The 12,688-nt window shown below is 35.3% G+C and overlaps 1 protein-coding gene across 2 annotated transcripts in view; it reads left to right on the top strand.

Annotated features, from left to right (window-relative positions):
• Positions 1-10,926, top strand: part of ST8SIA4 (ST8 alpha-N-acetyl-neuraminide alpha-2,8-sialyltransferase 4) — an 87,775-nt gene extending 76,849 nt beyond the window's left edge. The window contains exons 5-6 of one of the 2 annotated variants that reach the window (XM_064482768.1): positions 6,333-6,380; positions 6,573-10,926. In XM_064482768.1, coding sequence (XP_064338838.1) covers positions 6,333-6,380; positions 6,573-6,855 — 331 coding nt within the window. In that variant the 3' untranslated portion in view covers positions 6,856-10,926. The remainder of the gene's footprint in view (positions 1-6,332; positions 6,381-6,572) is intronic. The other variant, XM_010996731.3, reaches the window with a different exon arrangement.
• The last annotated feature ends 1,762 nt before the right edge of the window (positions 10,927-12,688 follow it).

Raw genomic sequence — 12,688 nt, 5'->3', positions numbered from 1 at the left:
TCTAGAGCTATTAACTGCACCCTCTGTGAAATAGAGATGGTAATATGTACTATAGCATATATTACAGGAGTCTATAAGACTCACGTGACAATACTTTGAAACTGTGAGTGTGAAGTGGAATTACTGCTATCACAATAATGAGAATTCTATGTTCACTAATAAAATCTGGCACTTGACAAAACCGGTGGAGTATATGTAGATTTAGAGTTTCTTCACAATGTATCCACACTCAACCTGTCTATGTATCTAGCCAGATAAAAATATGAGTGAAATTCAGAGTTAGGGTCAAAGCCTAATTCCTACAATGGAAGTCAAGTGACATAAATAGGTACCATATAGAATGTAGAGATTATTAGGACTCAAGTAGTATCTGTATTCCTTTTCCCATGTCATGAGTCCTCTATGCCTCTGATGAATTAGGCTTGAGGGTGGATAAAACATTTTCTAAATGTATACTACGGAGGGCCTCGGCAGAAAGAATTTTCTGTTTTCCTTTTATCAACTGACCAGTACAGAGATCTGTGTATAAAGGGCGCACAGAAAAAAAAAACTATTGATAGATTGACCTCTTAAGGTTACAAGTTCCTGCTTTCGTTTTAATGACACTTCAAAATAGTTTAAGAAACCTTGTTCAAACCTGCATGGAAATCCCTACCCTTTGATTCACTGTCACTGCCTTTGGCATTTGCAATGTGGTTAAGTAAGTTACATACTGAAACTACAAAATTATCTTCTGATTTCAAACACTTTTGAGACCGTTCATGGGAAAAATGGATCCTTTATTCTGGTCAGCTCTTATTTCCCTTGGATAAAAACGAAAAGCCAAAAAAGCTCCATGTGTAAAACACATCACTGTTGACACCAGACTATTGGTCACCAAAACGCCATATGGATGTTTATTTTTCCCTGTGTGAACTCTGTATTGAAAATAGTCCCAAGGACTTGCTATTCCAAGCTACATGATCTGAAAAAGCTAAGAAATCCAATTCTTTGATTGAAATCATCATAGCCAGGTATAAGTGGGTTTGAATCCTGGTCTTGTCACCTATAATTTCTGTGGCTTTAATCTGGTATTTAACCTTCCCAAGCCTTGGTGTACTCACGTGTGAAATAACACCTATTCATAAGTTTATGGTGAAGATTAAATGAAAAATTCTACATATGTAGAGCTCTTAACACTGTCTCTGGATCATTATAAATACTCAATAAATTATTATTATTACTGCTGCCTTTTAATACATTGCTTATGTTTTTACTCCCGGATTTACTCCTAGCTTGCCAGGACACATTAATTGCCCCTTTGTTTCCTCGCATGAGAAGTAGGTGTAAAACCTATCACTTTTTGCTTCTCTGGAATAATATAAGGATTAATTCATGGTGGACTGAATCATTCTCAGTGAGGATAGTGCTGGAAGTTCTATTTTGTTTTTAAGAAATTATCACCAACTCTAGTTTTGTGACAAGACAAGCCATCTCATAATCTTAAAAGGTATCATGAACTTTACCAAAACATTTTTAAAACAAAATTAAGTTTTATGCACTTTGAATGAATTCATGTAACGTACTATACTGCAGACTGGGAACATAATGAAAGGATGACCTAAACGGTTGAAAATAAAACTCCATGTGCTCAAGGATGATTGCTTTAAATTTTGTATATTATAACACATACACATATACTCCTCTGAAGAATGAACCAACATATTGACCAATATGGAGGACAGAACCCCAGAAATTCATATATAATATTCAGGTATTATACAAGAATTAGTTTGGGGTATGGAATGTCGAACTGGGAAGATGCAGACATCTTCTGCAAAGATGTAGTATAGAAAGCTAATTCTTCTACAATATCTCAAATTCCTGTAGATATTTTATAACCAGAAGGCATGTTATTTACCTTTAACAGAATCTTCCTTTGGTGCTAAGCACAAAGCTCAGTTGTGGGAATATAAATATGAGAGGAGGAAGAGAGAAGAACTCAGCGCACAAACATGTGTTGCTCTGGACTCTGGCTCACGTTCCAGAGCAAGTAATCTCTGGACTCATGAATGGAAACTTTGCATATAGTATGATATTAAGTTAAAACTGTTGGCACAGTGGAATTCCATACTCTGTATTCAAATTCTTCTAGAAATTTTCACTATCGATTTTAGGAAGAAGAATAATATTTTAAGAGGAAATATATTACTTCTAAACTTCTAGGCCTCTTTATTTCAACACAAATACAAATTAATATTCATTGTTTTCCAATATGTTGAGTGTGAGCTGTCATCAGTATATTAAAGACTGCTATTGAATAATATTTTTGGCTTTTATTTCTAAAACATTGGTTTCCTGAAATAATCATGTATTTTGGCTCATCAGGTGATTATTATCTAATTTATTATGAGATAAAATCTAACACATTGCCAGCTTTAAAATCAAGAAGCATCTATTAAGTATGTTAACCAAAGTTTTAGAAACAGAGACCTGATTGAAAGGAAAAAGGTGTTTATTTGGAATTTGTTAGGACTGCAGCCTGGGAGACACATATTCAAGAAATACTGGAATTGTGTTCCACAGGATTATAAAATGGGGGAGGCTAGTAAAGGCAAAAACCATAGGTTACAGTTAGTTACATGAGTTGTCTGTCAATAATTATAATTGGAGCTGGCAAGAAATAAGGATGATTGTTAAGATTGGTTGGAGCCCGAAGTGGTTGTGTAGTTACAAGGGGAGACCTTGAAAGCATGAGGCTGCAGCTGGCAGGTGTTGTTCTGAAGACAGCTGGTGGTGTGCTCCGGTCTGGTACAGTTCAAACAGAGTTCAGGTTCTCAGTGGTGCAGAGGTGTGTCTGAGACCAGATCCTCAGTGGCGCACTGACTCCATTTTGTGTGCCTGACTGTTGTTACTCCATGATGATGTCAGTTTGTTATCAGGTCCCTTCTTTGCTTTGCAGTATGTTAAAAACTGAAACAAGGTAAAGGGAACAGAGCGGGGAGGAGGAAGCAGAGCGGGAGCAAGAGAGCTTCACACAATTTCAGGGAGCTTGCAGTTTCGTGGAGAGAAGATTTGAAACAGCAATAGAATCTTATAGACAGAGGAAGCCCCAAAGCCAGTCAGATGGTTTTGTTTCTCAACTAAAGAAGCATGCCATTGAGGTGAAATGACATGACCACAGTTTTCCAGCCAATATGTAGTTACAGAAGGCACCAGGAGAAAGTAGGTTGTGGAGTGGACTGGAGAATGGGTTGTGTGGGATGTGTTGAAATTCAACTACTGTTACTTCCTACGTGTCAAGCTTTATACTATGTTCTTACATACTTAGTATCTCTTTTACTTTATCATAACAATCTTGTATATGAGATATTACTAGCCAAGGTCCAAGGAACTGAAGTAGCTTTCCTGAGTCCTCATAAGCATTATATTATAGGTTCACACCCACATCTTGTGGCCATAAATATGGCCTTCTGTAGCACACTGGTTTGGTGAGTAAAGGCATTCCAAGTGTGGAGTTAGTTTGAAATAAGAAATGGGGCTGATATGTTGGATGAAGAGTCGGTAAGACACCTTGCTTAGCAGGAACAAAGCTTCCCTGCTGGGAAGTAGTAAGATTTATGGAGAGTATTGCATCTATAAAAGTTAGAAATGTTCAAAAACTTACATATCAAACGCAGAGTGAGTTTGTTTCATACAGCGAGACAAAGTATTAGAGTACCAAAGCAGAAGGGAAGGCAGGGGAGAGAGAATTAATAATACCTGAAATAAAACAGCCTAGCTGATGAGAAACGTTCTGTGTATGTCTATGAATGAGTGTAATATATATGAAGATCCAAACAGCTAGGGAAACAAACAGGGGCAGGACATTACGACAATAATTCTCTCTATGTGATTGGACTATAGGTAATATTTTTCTTCCTCATTCGTTTCTTTTTTCCTTCACATCTTCTGCAGGGAACCTGCATTGATTTTATAATTTAAAAAAAAATCAGTTTCTGTAAAAAGGAATACATACATGGAAACTAGATTATTTGCTAAGTTGAAAACATTGCTAAATTTTAAACTAGAACAGATAAGAATTTGAGATAAAAATTAGGGCAGCTTGTGCTGAATTAGAGCATGAATAGTTCATTATTTTATCAGTGCCTTATTTTCCTGATTCGGATTAAAAACTTAATAGTCTGTTTTTGATCAACCTTCACAAGAAATTTGTAGTTTTTTAAATGTCAGCTTTTTAGATAAAAGCAAATACTTTCAGATACTTAAAATTATACTATGTTCTTGGCCAAATACTGAAACTTGATACTGGAGGTTGGCCTAAACAATTTCAAACCTAACATTATATTTGTAGTAAGCACATAGAAAACTCTTACTGATTGTGTTCGGATCCACTCCTGTGTCTTTTAACACAAAATGTTACTGCTTGTGGCCTTAGTTCTTGACATGCTTTAAGGTTTTGTTTCAATTTATCTGTTACATGTTGATGCCATTTATTAAGGCCTGCTTTCCTGTGATTTATTCTTAGAAATTATTAAGATAAGAGGCATTTATTTTGCATTGTTTCTCCAAAAATATCCTGACAAATGAGTAGCTTAATTTTCTTTGAAATTATTCAAATTGTTCAAAGTCAAACATCACAAAGCTTGTTTATAATGTGATCTTATATATAATGTGACCTTGGGGTCCCATACAAATAATGTGGCCTCATATTATTTTCTCCTAGCTATTTTTTCCCTCATTTGAGAAATAAGATAATTCAGCATGACCTTCATGCTGCCAAACTTCCCAATAAGTGACATTCTTTGATGGAAATAACCATTTTCTCGACTGAGTTTGAACTTGCTTCACCCACATTTATAACATTTATAAATAAATATACTTTTTATAAACATTTATAAATAAATGTACTCTTTAAAGGAACCCACTGCATCAGCTGACATTTGTAACCACACACAGATCATGCTCACAGAACTTTTCTATAATAATCATTTCATGTTAAGAACACCTGCTTTCTCAGAGCTGCGAGAGCTTCAGGCTGTTTCTTCAGTGCCTTCAATCTGTAGATTAACTATGCTCCATGCACGAAATCTCTGTGGTTTCTTCATGATGTGAGCAATATACGTGCTAAAGTTTTTGCTCATACTTTTGAGTTATGAGGAAATTCATACATGTTCTTCTCTGAAAATTCCTTATGAATCTTCTTTCCTGAGAATATGCTTTCTCAAAACACTTGTGATAACAGAAGTTCTGCAATACACTTCACCTGGTGCACAACATTCAGCACATGGCCTTCACCCAACAAGCAAAACTGAAAATGTGAACCGTCAATCCTGGTTCAAAGGTAGGGGGAAAAAGAAGACAAAGGAAAAAAAACAAAACAAAACACAGGAGTAATAATAGATAAGTGTATTTTCCATGTTTTGGATGTTTGTAATGAGGTTTGAAAGTCCAATATTTCTTTAACCAAAAGAATTAAAACAAAATTTTGTTCTTTTCATATTCAGTATTCTAGATGTATTTGATCTACCTTGGAAAGCTTCAAAAATTATTTTTTAAAAGAAAAAGGAAATAATATTATGTGAAATCTAAGGCAAATGTTTAAACACAGCAACAACCAGAATCTAATGATCTCATATTTGGATAGCTGGGTATATATTTCCCTACATAGGAGATAATAATAAAAACAAAAATTAAAAAACCAAGCAATTTATTAACTTTATTTATAATTGGACAGCTTTGAAAGTAAGAGAAGATCCATATTCTTCCTCTTTTAGCTTATTCCACATAAGATAATGAATATGCCAAGAAGTGTTGGAAACCTCCTTCCCTGCCAGAGGTGATGATTAACTTATGAGTGTGCATGCTTTTCAGATGAACAAAGTTTGGCAACAATGGTGGATCAGACATTTTGGAATATTTTATTGCCTCTTAAAATGAGTACTATAAAATACATATCAGCATTGAAATATATTTTACCTATTGAACAAAGTTTTAAACTGCATAAATGGTAAACTATTTACAAATATTTGTTTTATGTTGTTCTGTGGGTTGAGGCTATATTCTTAATTAGCTGTAGTAAAATGTGACTTGGAAATTGGAGTTGAATAAGTCAGTTAATATAATACAGGCAAAGCATTTATTTGTTTAAGTTTTTAATTGAAATATTAAAGAATTTGAAAAACTATAGTCGTAGTTTCAATCCTTCTGGGAAAATTACTTAATCACTGCCCAATTACTGTGCCTTTTGCAGTCATATTTAACCCTTTCTGAGGAGATTCTACTATGTAAAATGTTTGCTGCTAGTTCATTTTGTATATAAGATTCCACAGTCATATTTACCTACATTCCAGGTCCCCTGGCTATTCATATGACCTCAAAAATAAGCAAGAAAATAAAGGGTAAGAAAGATAAAATAAATGTATTCAATTTTCTAAATGCTTAAGGAATGTATTATTTCTTCAGCAATCTTTTGAATGTCATTCATACACTTACTTCTCAAATTTTATTTACTTTATACGTAGTAGACTTGCTACAGGGTATGTTGAGTGTTTCTCTAAATTCTTCTCTCGTGTGTGTGTTTTTTCCCCCAGTTACTGGCTGACAAACAAAGTTCCCATCAAAAGACCCAGCACAGGTCTGCTCATGTATACACTCGCCACAAGATTCTGTGATGAAATTCACCTATACGGATTCTGGCCATTCCCTAAGGATTTGAATGGAAAACCTGTCAAGTATCATTACTATGATGACTTAAAGTATAGATACTTTTCCAATGCAAGTCCTCATAGAATGCCATTAGAATTCAAAACATTAAATGTGCTGCATAATAGAGGAGCTCTGAAACTGACAACAGGAAAGTGCGTAAAGCAATAAAGCACATCTGAAAATACAGACTGAATATGCACTTCTTTTCTGAAGATGCTTCCTGAGATTTGCAAATAGGATCCAAAACAAGACTGGATTTCAGCATCCACCACTTACCTGAAAGGTGATAAAGGACATTCATGAGAAATCCACTACCAGCTGATGAAATACCTGCAAAGTGCTCTAAAAATTATGTATTTTGACTTCAAGGGTCCTAGTAAGTGCCACTTCCACTAAGAACACAGTTTGAATGTATAAACAGTAGTGTTTACAAGATCCAACAATGCACTTGTCATTAGTTAATGAAGCAAATATGTTCATCACTGTTGGGCTGCCACTGCAAGGCCAAGCACATGAGAAGAGGAACCCGGGAACACAACTCAGCCCTCGGGAAAACTGAAGCGTCCTGTCAGCAGAAATCAAGAGGGAAACAGTTTGAGCAGTGAAATCCTTCAGATTAAACAACTCAAGTCAATGCCTTCAGTCAGGACTCTGTGTTTGATCATGAATTTTATGTTTTTGTTTCTGTTCTCCTTTGCCTTCTGGAATCTCTTTTGGTTTTGGTGTCGGGGTGCTTAGAAATCCTTTCTGAGATAAATATGAATGAGATGAATAACCTGCAAGTGATCATTTTTGAAGTTCTTATATTTTTAAAGAGTTATCCCACAATGACTCTGTAAAAAGGTTTTATTTTGCACAACTGTAAACCTCCAGATTTTTTTCCAATGGTGTAGAAGGTACCATCTAAACTGTATCACTCGGTAATCGTGAGCCATTCTAAAGGAAAGATATTCTGTGTCATCTGAGATGATAAAATTAGCAGGAAAAAAAAATGTACTTTTGGTACCAAAGATTATAATGATGTGTCTACACAACAAACCATTCTCCTTTCATGAAGATAATATATTAATATATTATTATGCTACTAATATAAAAGTTGTCTCTGGATATTTTAAACTTTTCAAACTTTATTTTTATTTGACGGAAGATTCCACAGCTTTTACATTTCATAATGATTTTGTGGAAGCATTTTGCCCTTTAAATGTTCAACTGATAGGGCTGGAATGTGACTTCTAGTTCTTTGATATCCCCCTTGTTATTCAGATGGAAAGACTGGCACGCTCTCTAGATTATTGTTAAATTCTCTTAGTGCAGAAATAATATGATTGATAGAGTGTTGTTTTCATCACAGACATCATTACTTTTAAGAGGTTTAACAATGAAACTGTACATCAGTATTTTGCACTTCAAGTTAAATTAACCAGTATTTTTTTCTGTAGTTAAATTTATTCATGTTATCACATTAATGTGTTTTCATACAAGCACATGAAATTATTAATAAAAATTTAAAAACTTTTAACATATAGCAGAATTGACTAGTAGGCCAATTTCTGGTAATTAGTATGCTGGTAGGTAATTCTGATGGTAAATTGTTTCTTTAGAAAACAGAAGTGCTGTGTTCCCACTTCTGCTCTTGACCTGAAACAACATAGATTACTTCTTGTTTCTTAGGGAAGGCAGTCTGAGAAAAGAAGAAATAGCATGAGGAGTATGTATGTTTTGTTCCTTAGGGAAGACAGTCTGAAAAAAGAAGAAATAGCATGGAGACTATATGTATGTTTTCAAGGACAAAGGATATTCATGGTAGTACAGTTCTCAATATATTAATAGTATGTGGTATTCTTTTTTAAAATATGGTAGAACCTTGTTATACAGAAGATTATATTTTCTGAGAATTTATGTATCTCTGAGAAAACAAAATAGAATCCATAAAGGAGATGCATAGCTAAAAATGGATAGAACATGATGTGCTTTTATCATTGAACCTCTTATTTATTGGAAATTTTTGAAGAATTGGGTCCATATTTTGAATGTAAACTTGAAAAATCGGATTTACTTAACGAATCCAAAATAGGTTAATTACCTAATTTGGACTATTTGCAGACAGGTTGTTTGAGTAGCCTTTAGTTTGAATTCAACAGAAATGTTTGAAGTCACAGGTAAATCCTTATAGATAAAATCCATCTCAGAACTCACTGAAAGTATGTCTCAAGAAGCAGCAGCAAGGTACCTTGCCGTTTTTACTGCATTTTTCAACAAATGCATTTAAACAGCTTTTAAGGCCACAGCAAAAGCGTCCCAGACGTTCACTGTTCTGTGCGGTGGTGTTTATCCCGTAGATGCGTTGAGTAGTGCCTTTTTAGCTTCACGTGGCTTTGTTGCCGTAGGCTTTGTGTTCTCTAAATACGTTGCCCAGTTCTGAATATGCTCAGCATGTAAAAAGGGCTTCAGTATCGACTGAGACTACTTTTGTTCATCTCAGGGAACTTTCAATACTCAAGAATGAATTCAATTAAAGGCAGTTAGTGTTCAAAGACAAACTGTACAAGACCATTTCATTCCCTATTGGATACCTTTCTGTGTCCCTCCCCCTTCACATCCACTGTGGCCTTCTCACAGGGACAGGGCAAGGACGTCACTGAAGGCTAACAGCAAAAGGAAGAAAAAGAATTGAGATTTAACCCATTGGGGGCAAAAGGGAGCGTGATGAAATCAGATTATAAATACATACTTGAAACACCTGTTTGTTTGGTTTTTTTTTTTTCCTTTTGAGACTATCATATGTTCACAGCTTTAATCTTTTTATTTCTTTTCCACGATGTAACCCTGTACCTGGCAGTGCTCGGGCAGCTGATTGTGAACTATTCCTGTCCTTCAGAGAACGTGGTTGTTACCGTGTTGTTGACAAGAGTAGGCCGTAGGAACAATTTCATCATTATTACCCAGCCTGTCGTGTACTTAATATTAAGTTGCTGGAATACAAAAGAAACAAATAACTTAGTAACAGATTCTTCTGGGCAAATCCAATGATTTGGCCCACAGGACTGATGAAATGACTGGAAGTTTTTCTACCTGAAGAAGGTGCCGGGCATTCCGATGTCTTTATGTATCGTCTAGCGTAGGAAATGTCTATCCATTGCTAATGAGGATTTCTACGTATATGCTTACAGAAGAAATTTATTTAAATAAGCTATAGGTTGTGTACATACCAACTAGTTATTAAGCTACAACGCAGGAAAAGGGTGAACAAAGTAATTTATTTCTAATTGAGCCGGTTAGTCATAATTCACACAGTGTGGTATTTAGTTCATAGAAGACTCATTTTCCCGTGGATATTGTTGGGAATATCTGTAATTGTGGAAGGGGTGTAGGAAGAGTTATGTATAGTTAGTTGTTACCTCTACAAGTTTTGAGAGTTTCCCCATCAGACATTATCAATATACCAGTGTTTTGCAAATGGAGTGAGGGAAGGTTATTGTTCATATTTGTTGAAAGAAAATCCAAATAAAGCCCACCTAGAAATAGATATTTTATTATATATGTGCTATAGCTATATCTACATAGTACAAATAGACATGTGTGATGCATATATACAATGTTATATATGTGTGTCTGTGTGTATACACACTGAGTCTGTAATATACACACACTAGCTTTGTGTAATGCTGACATCTTTGGGGGCTGCCCTGTGGAGCACTCTGGAGATAAGACCGCTTTAGAATAAAGAAGTTCTTTTGAGACTTCAGTTACTAACCTGCTTTAAAGGGAGCTACTTTATAACTGAATTCTATGCTGTTCATACCTAGAGTTAAAATAAGGGTCTAGTATATTCAAATCTTTAAAAAAAAAAAAAAAAAAAAGGTAAAAAAAAAAAAAAAAAAGTCTTGAAGCTGGCCATGTATTTGAATTGCAGTTTTCAGATTGTGGCTTCAGACCCTGTGTCTCCCCATTTAAGTAGCACCTTTTAATGATACTGTTTCTTTGTGTAGGCAAAAGCACAAGTGTTTCAAATGTATATAGCAGGAAAAAAAAAGAGTTTACAGAGATAGCATTGCTGCACAGGATAATTGCTACTGAGTATTTCTTACATCATTTGTGGAATTGAAAGCTGAGGTTTATTCTGTCAAGTTCATTCTGTTCAACACTGTTTCCCTATTGTTTATGTATAGCAATTGGGTGTTATTGTTTTATCATTTGTAAAACTGTAAAATAAATTAAACCCTCCCCCCTTTTTTTCAATTTCTCTCTTATCTCTTATATCCAAGACCTCGGTTCCACCTTACACGTCAACATAAGGTAAGAAAAAGCTTTAGCAAGCTTTAGCTGGCGCTTTTGTTCTCCCTGCCCCTCAGCCCCAGCCATCGGCAGTTTGGCAAATCATTTATTGTAAAGTGTATGTATGTCAATGTGAACACTATCAAAAGCCCCATGAACATCAGAACCTCTTTAACAGTTTTCTGTGTGGTGCATTATGCTTGTGGTTGAGGGAACGGAGTGTCACACGAGTTACAGTCATTTATCTCCAGTTCATGTTCCCACTGGCTGCTGTCACTGGGTCTCCAGCTTCATGGATGAGGAGGCCAGTGGCTTCTTAAGCCCCGTACATTCTTATGGCTGCCCTTGACTTGTGATGTCAACTGCTGTTGCACCCACTTGCTACTGTTTGCAGGTTACCTTCCAGAAGAGGATTCTGAAAACCAAATATTTAAATCTTCCATGGCTTTCTGTAACTAGCTAGTCTGTGTTCTTAGACTGCACTATTTTCTCTAGAAATTATTTCCTTTATTTTCATGAGTTCACTTTTAGCCTTCTAAGATTTTGAAGCATTTCTAGAAACCAACAAAGAACCATCAACAATGGTTGATGAATATCGATCTTATTTGTATGTGCATAATTACCTTCTACTCTCAAAGATCCATGTACAATGGGCAGTCCTGATTTATTCTTGGGATATAATCAGACCTCACCATGAGCCTATGAGATGCTTACTACAACATCCCAGTTTTACAGATGAGATTAGCTGAGAGATTTTGTGGTTTGCTGAAGGTCACAAAGCTCAGAAGTGAGAAAACAAGGATTTAAATTCAAGTGGTCTGTCTGACTTCAGTGACCACCGTCTATTTTGAGCACAGATCAAAAGTCGAGGTAAGTCTATAGGTGGGGTATATAATTTAGACTTTGGGAAAGTCTAATAAATGAATAAAGAACGATCCTCTTGAGTGACAAGAAGAACTGTGCCTTCCAGGGCAATGTGTCCTGGATGGTGCTGTATAAACTGCCAATTTTTGATGCAAATTTTCCTGCATTTTTTTTCATGCAAACTGGGTTACTCTTATGTTAGAATCTGACTTTATGGTTCACAAAATTTATTTATTTTAAAGTCTAATTATAAGATTCCTCTACAGTTTGAATGAATTTGGGTGTTTCATTCTCACTAGTAGCAACTATTTACAGAACTATCTTAAGGTTGAAATTCTGCAGATGGCTAAGTTCATCTATTTTACATTGATTTTTTTTTTTTTTTTTTTTTTTACTAGTTTCCTTCTCTTCCTGAGAATGAGAGTAACCTAATCTCCAGATTAAGGGGACAGCTCAGTGATTTCCCCTGCATACTATCTTCATCATGCATGAACGAAAAGTAAACAAATAATCTCAGATATAAATGTATAAGTATTGTTTAATCCATTCTTAAAAGATAGATTTCAGTCACTTAGGTGCTTAATTTCTGGAATCTCAATAAACAAATTATGTGAAAGAATTGAATGCCAACATAAATAGCTCTCTTTTTAAAATGGTTTTGCTTCCAGATTGATGGCTTCTGACTCAATCCTCAAAGTCGAATTTCTCAAGTAAACACAAGAGAATACTAGTCCAGGACATGCTCCACAAAAAAATGTGCTCTTTGGATGACAACTCTGTGTATCTCTTCCTTGGAGATTCAGAAAATACATTAACATAGGAAAAGAGCTAAGAAATCTTGCAATAAAGAAAGAAATTTTAT

Source organism: Camelus dromedarius, chromosome 3, assembly GCF_036321535.1.
Source record: "Camelus dromedarius isolate mCamDro1 chromosome 3, mCamDro1.pat, whole genome shotgun sequence".
NCBI lineage: Eukaryota > Metazoa > Chordata > Mammalia > Artiodactyla > Camelidae > Camelus > Camelus dromedarius.
Note: the sequence above shows the minus strand (reverse complement) of the source record. Positions and strands in the feature narration are given on the sequence as shown.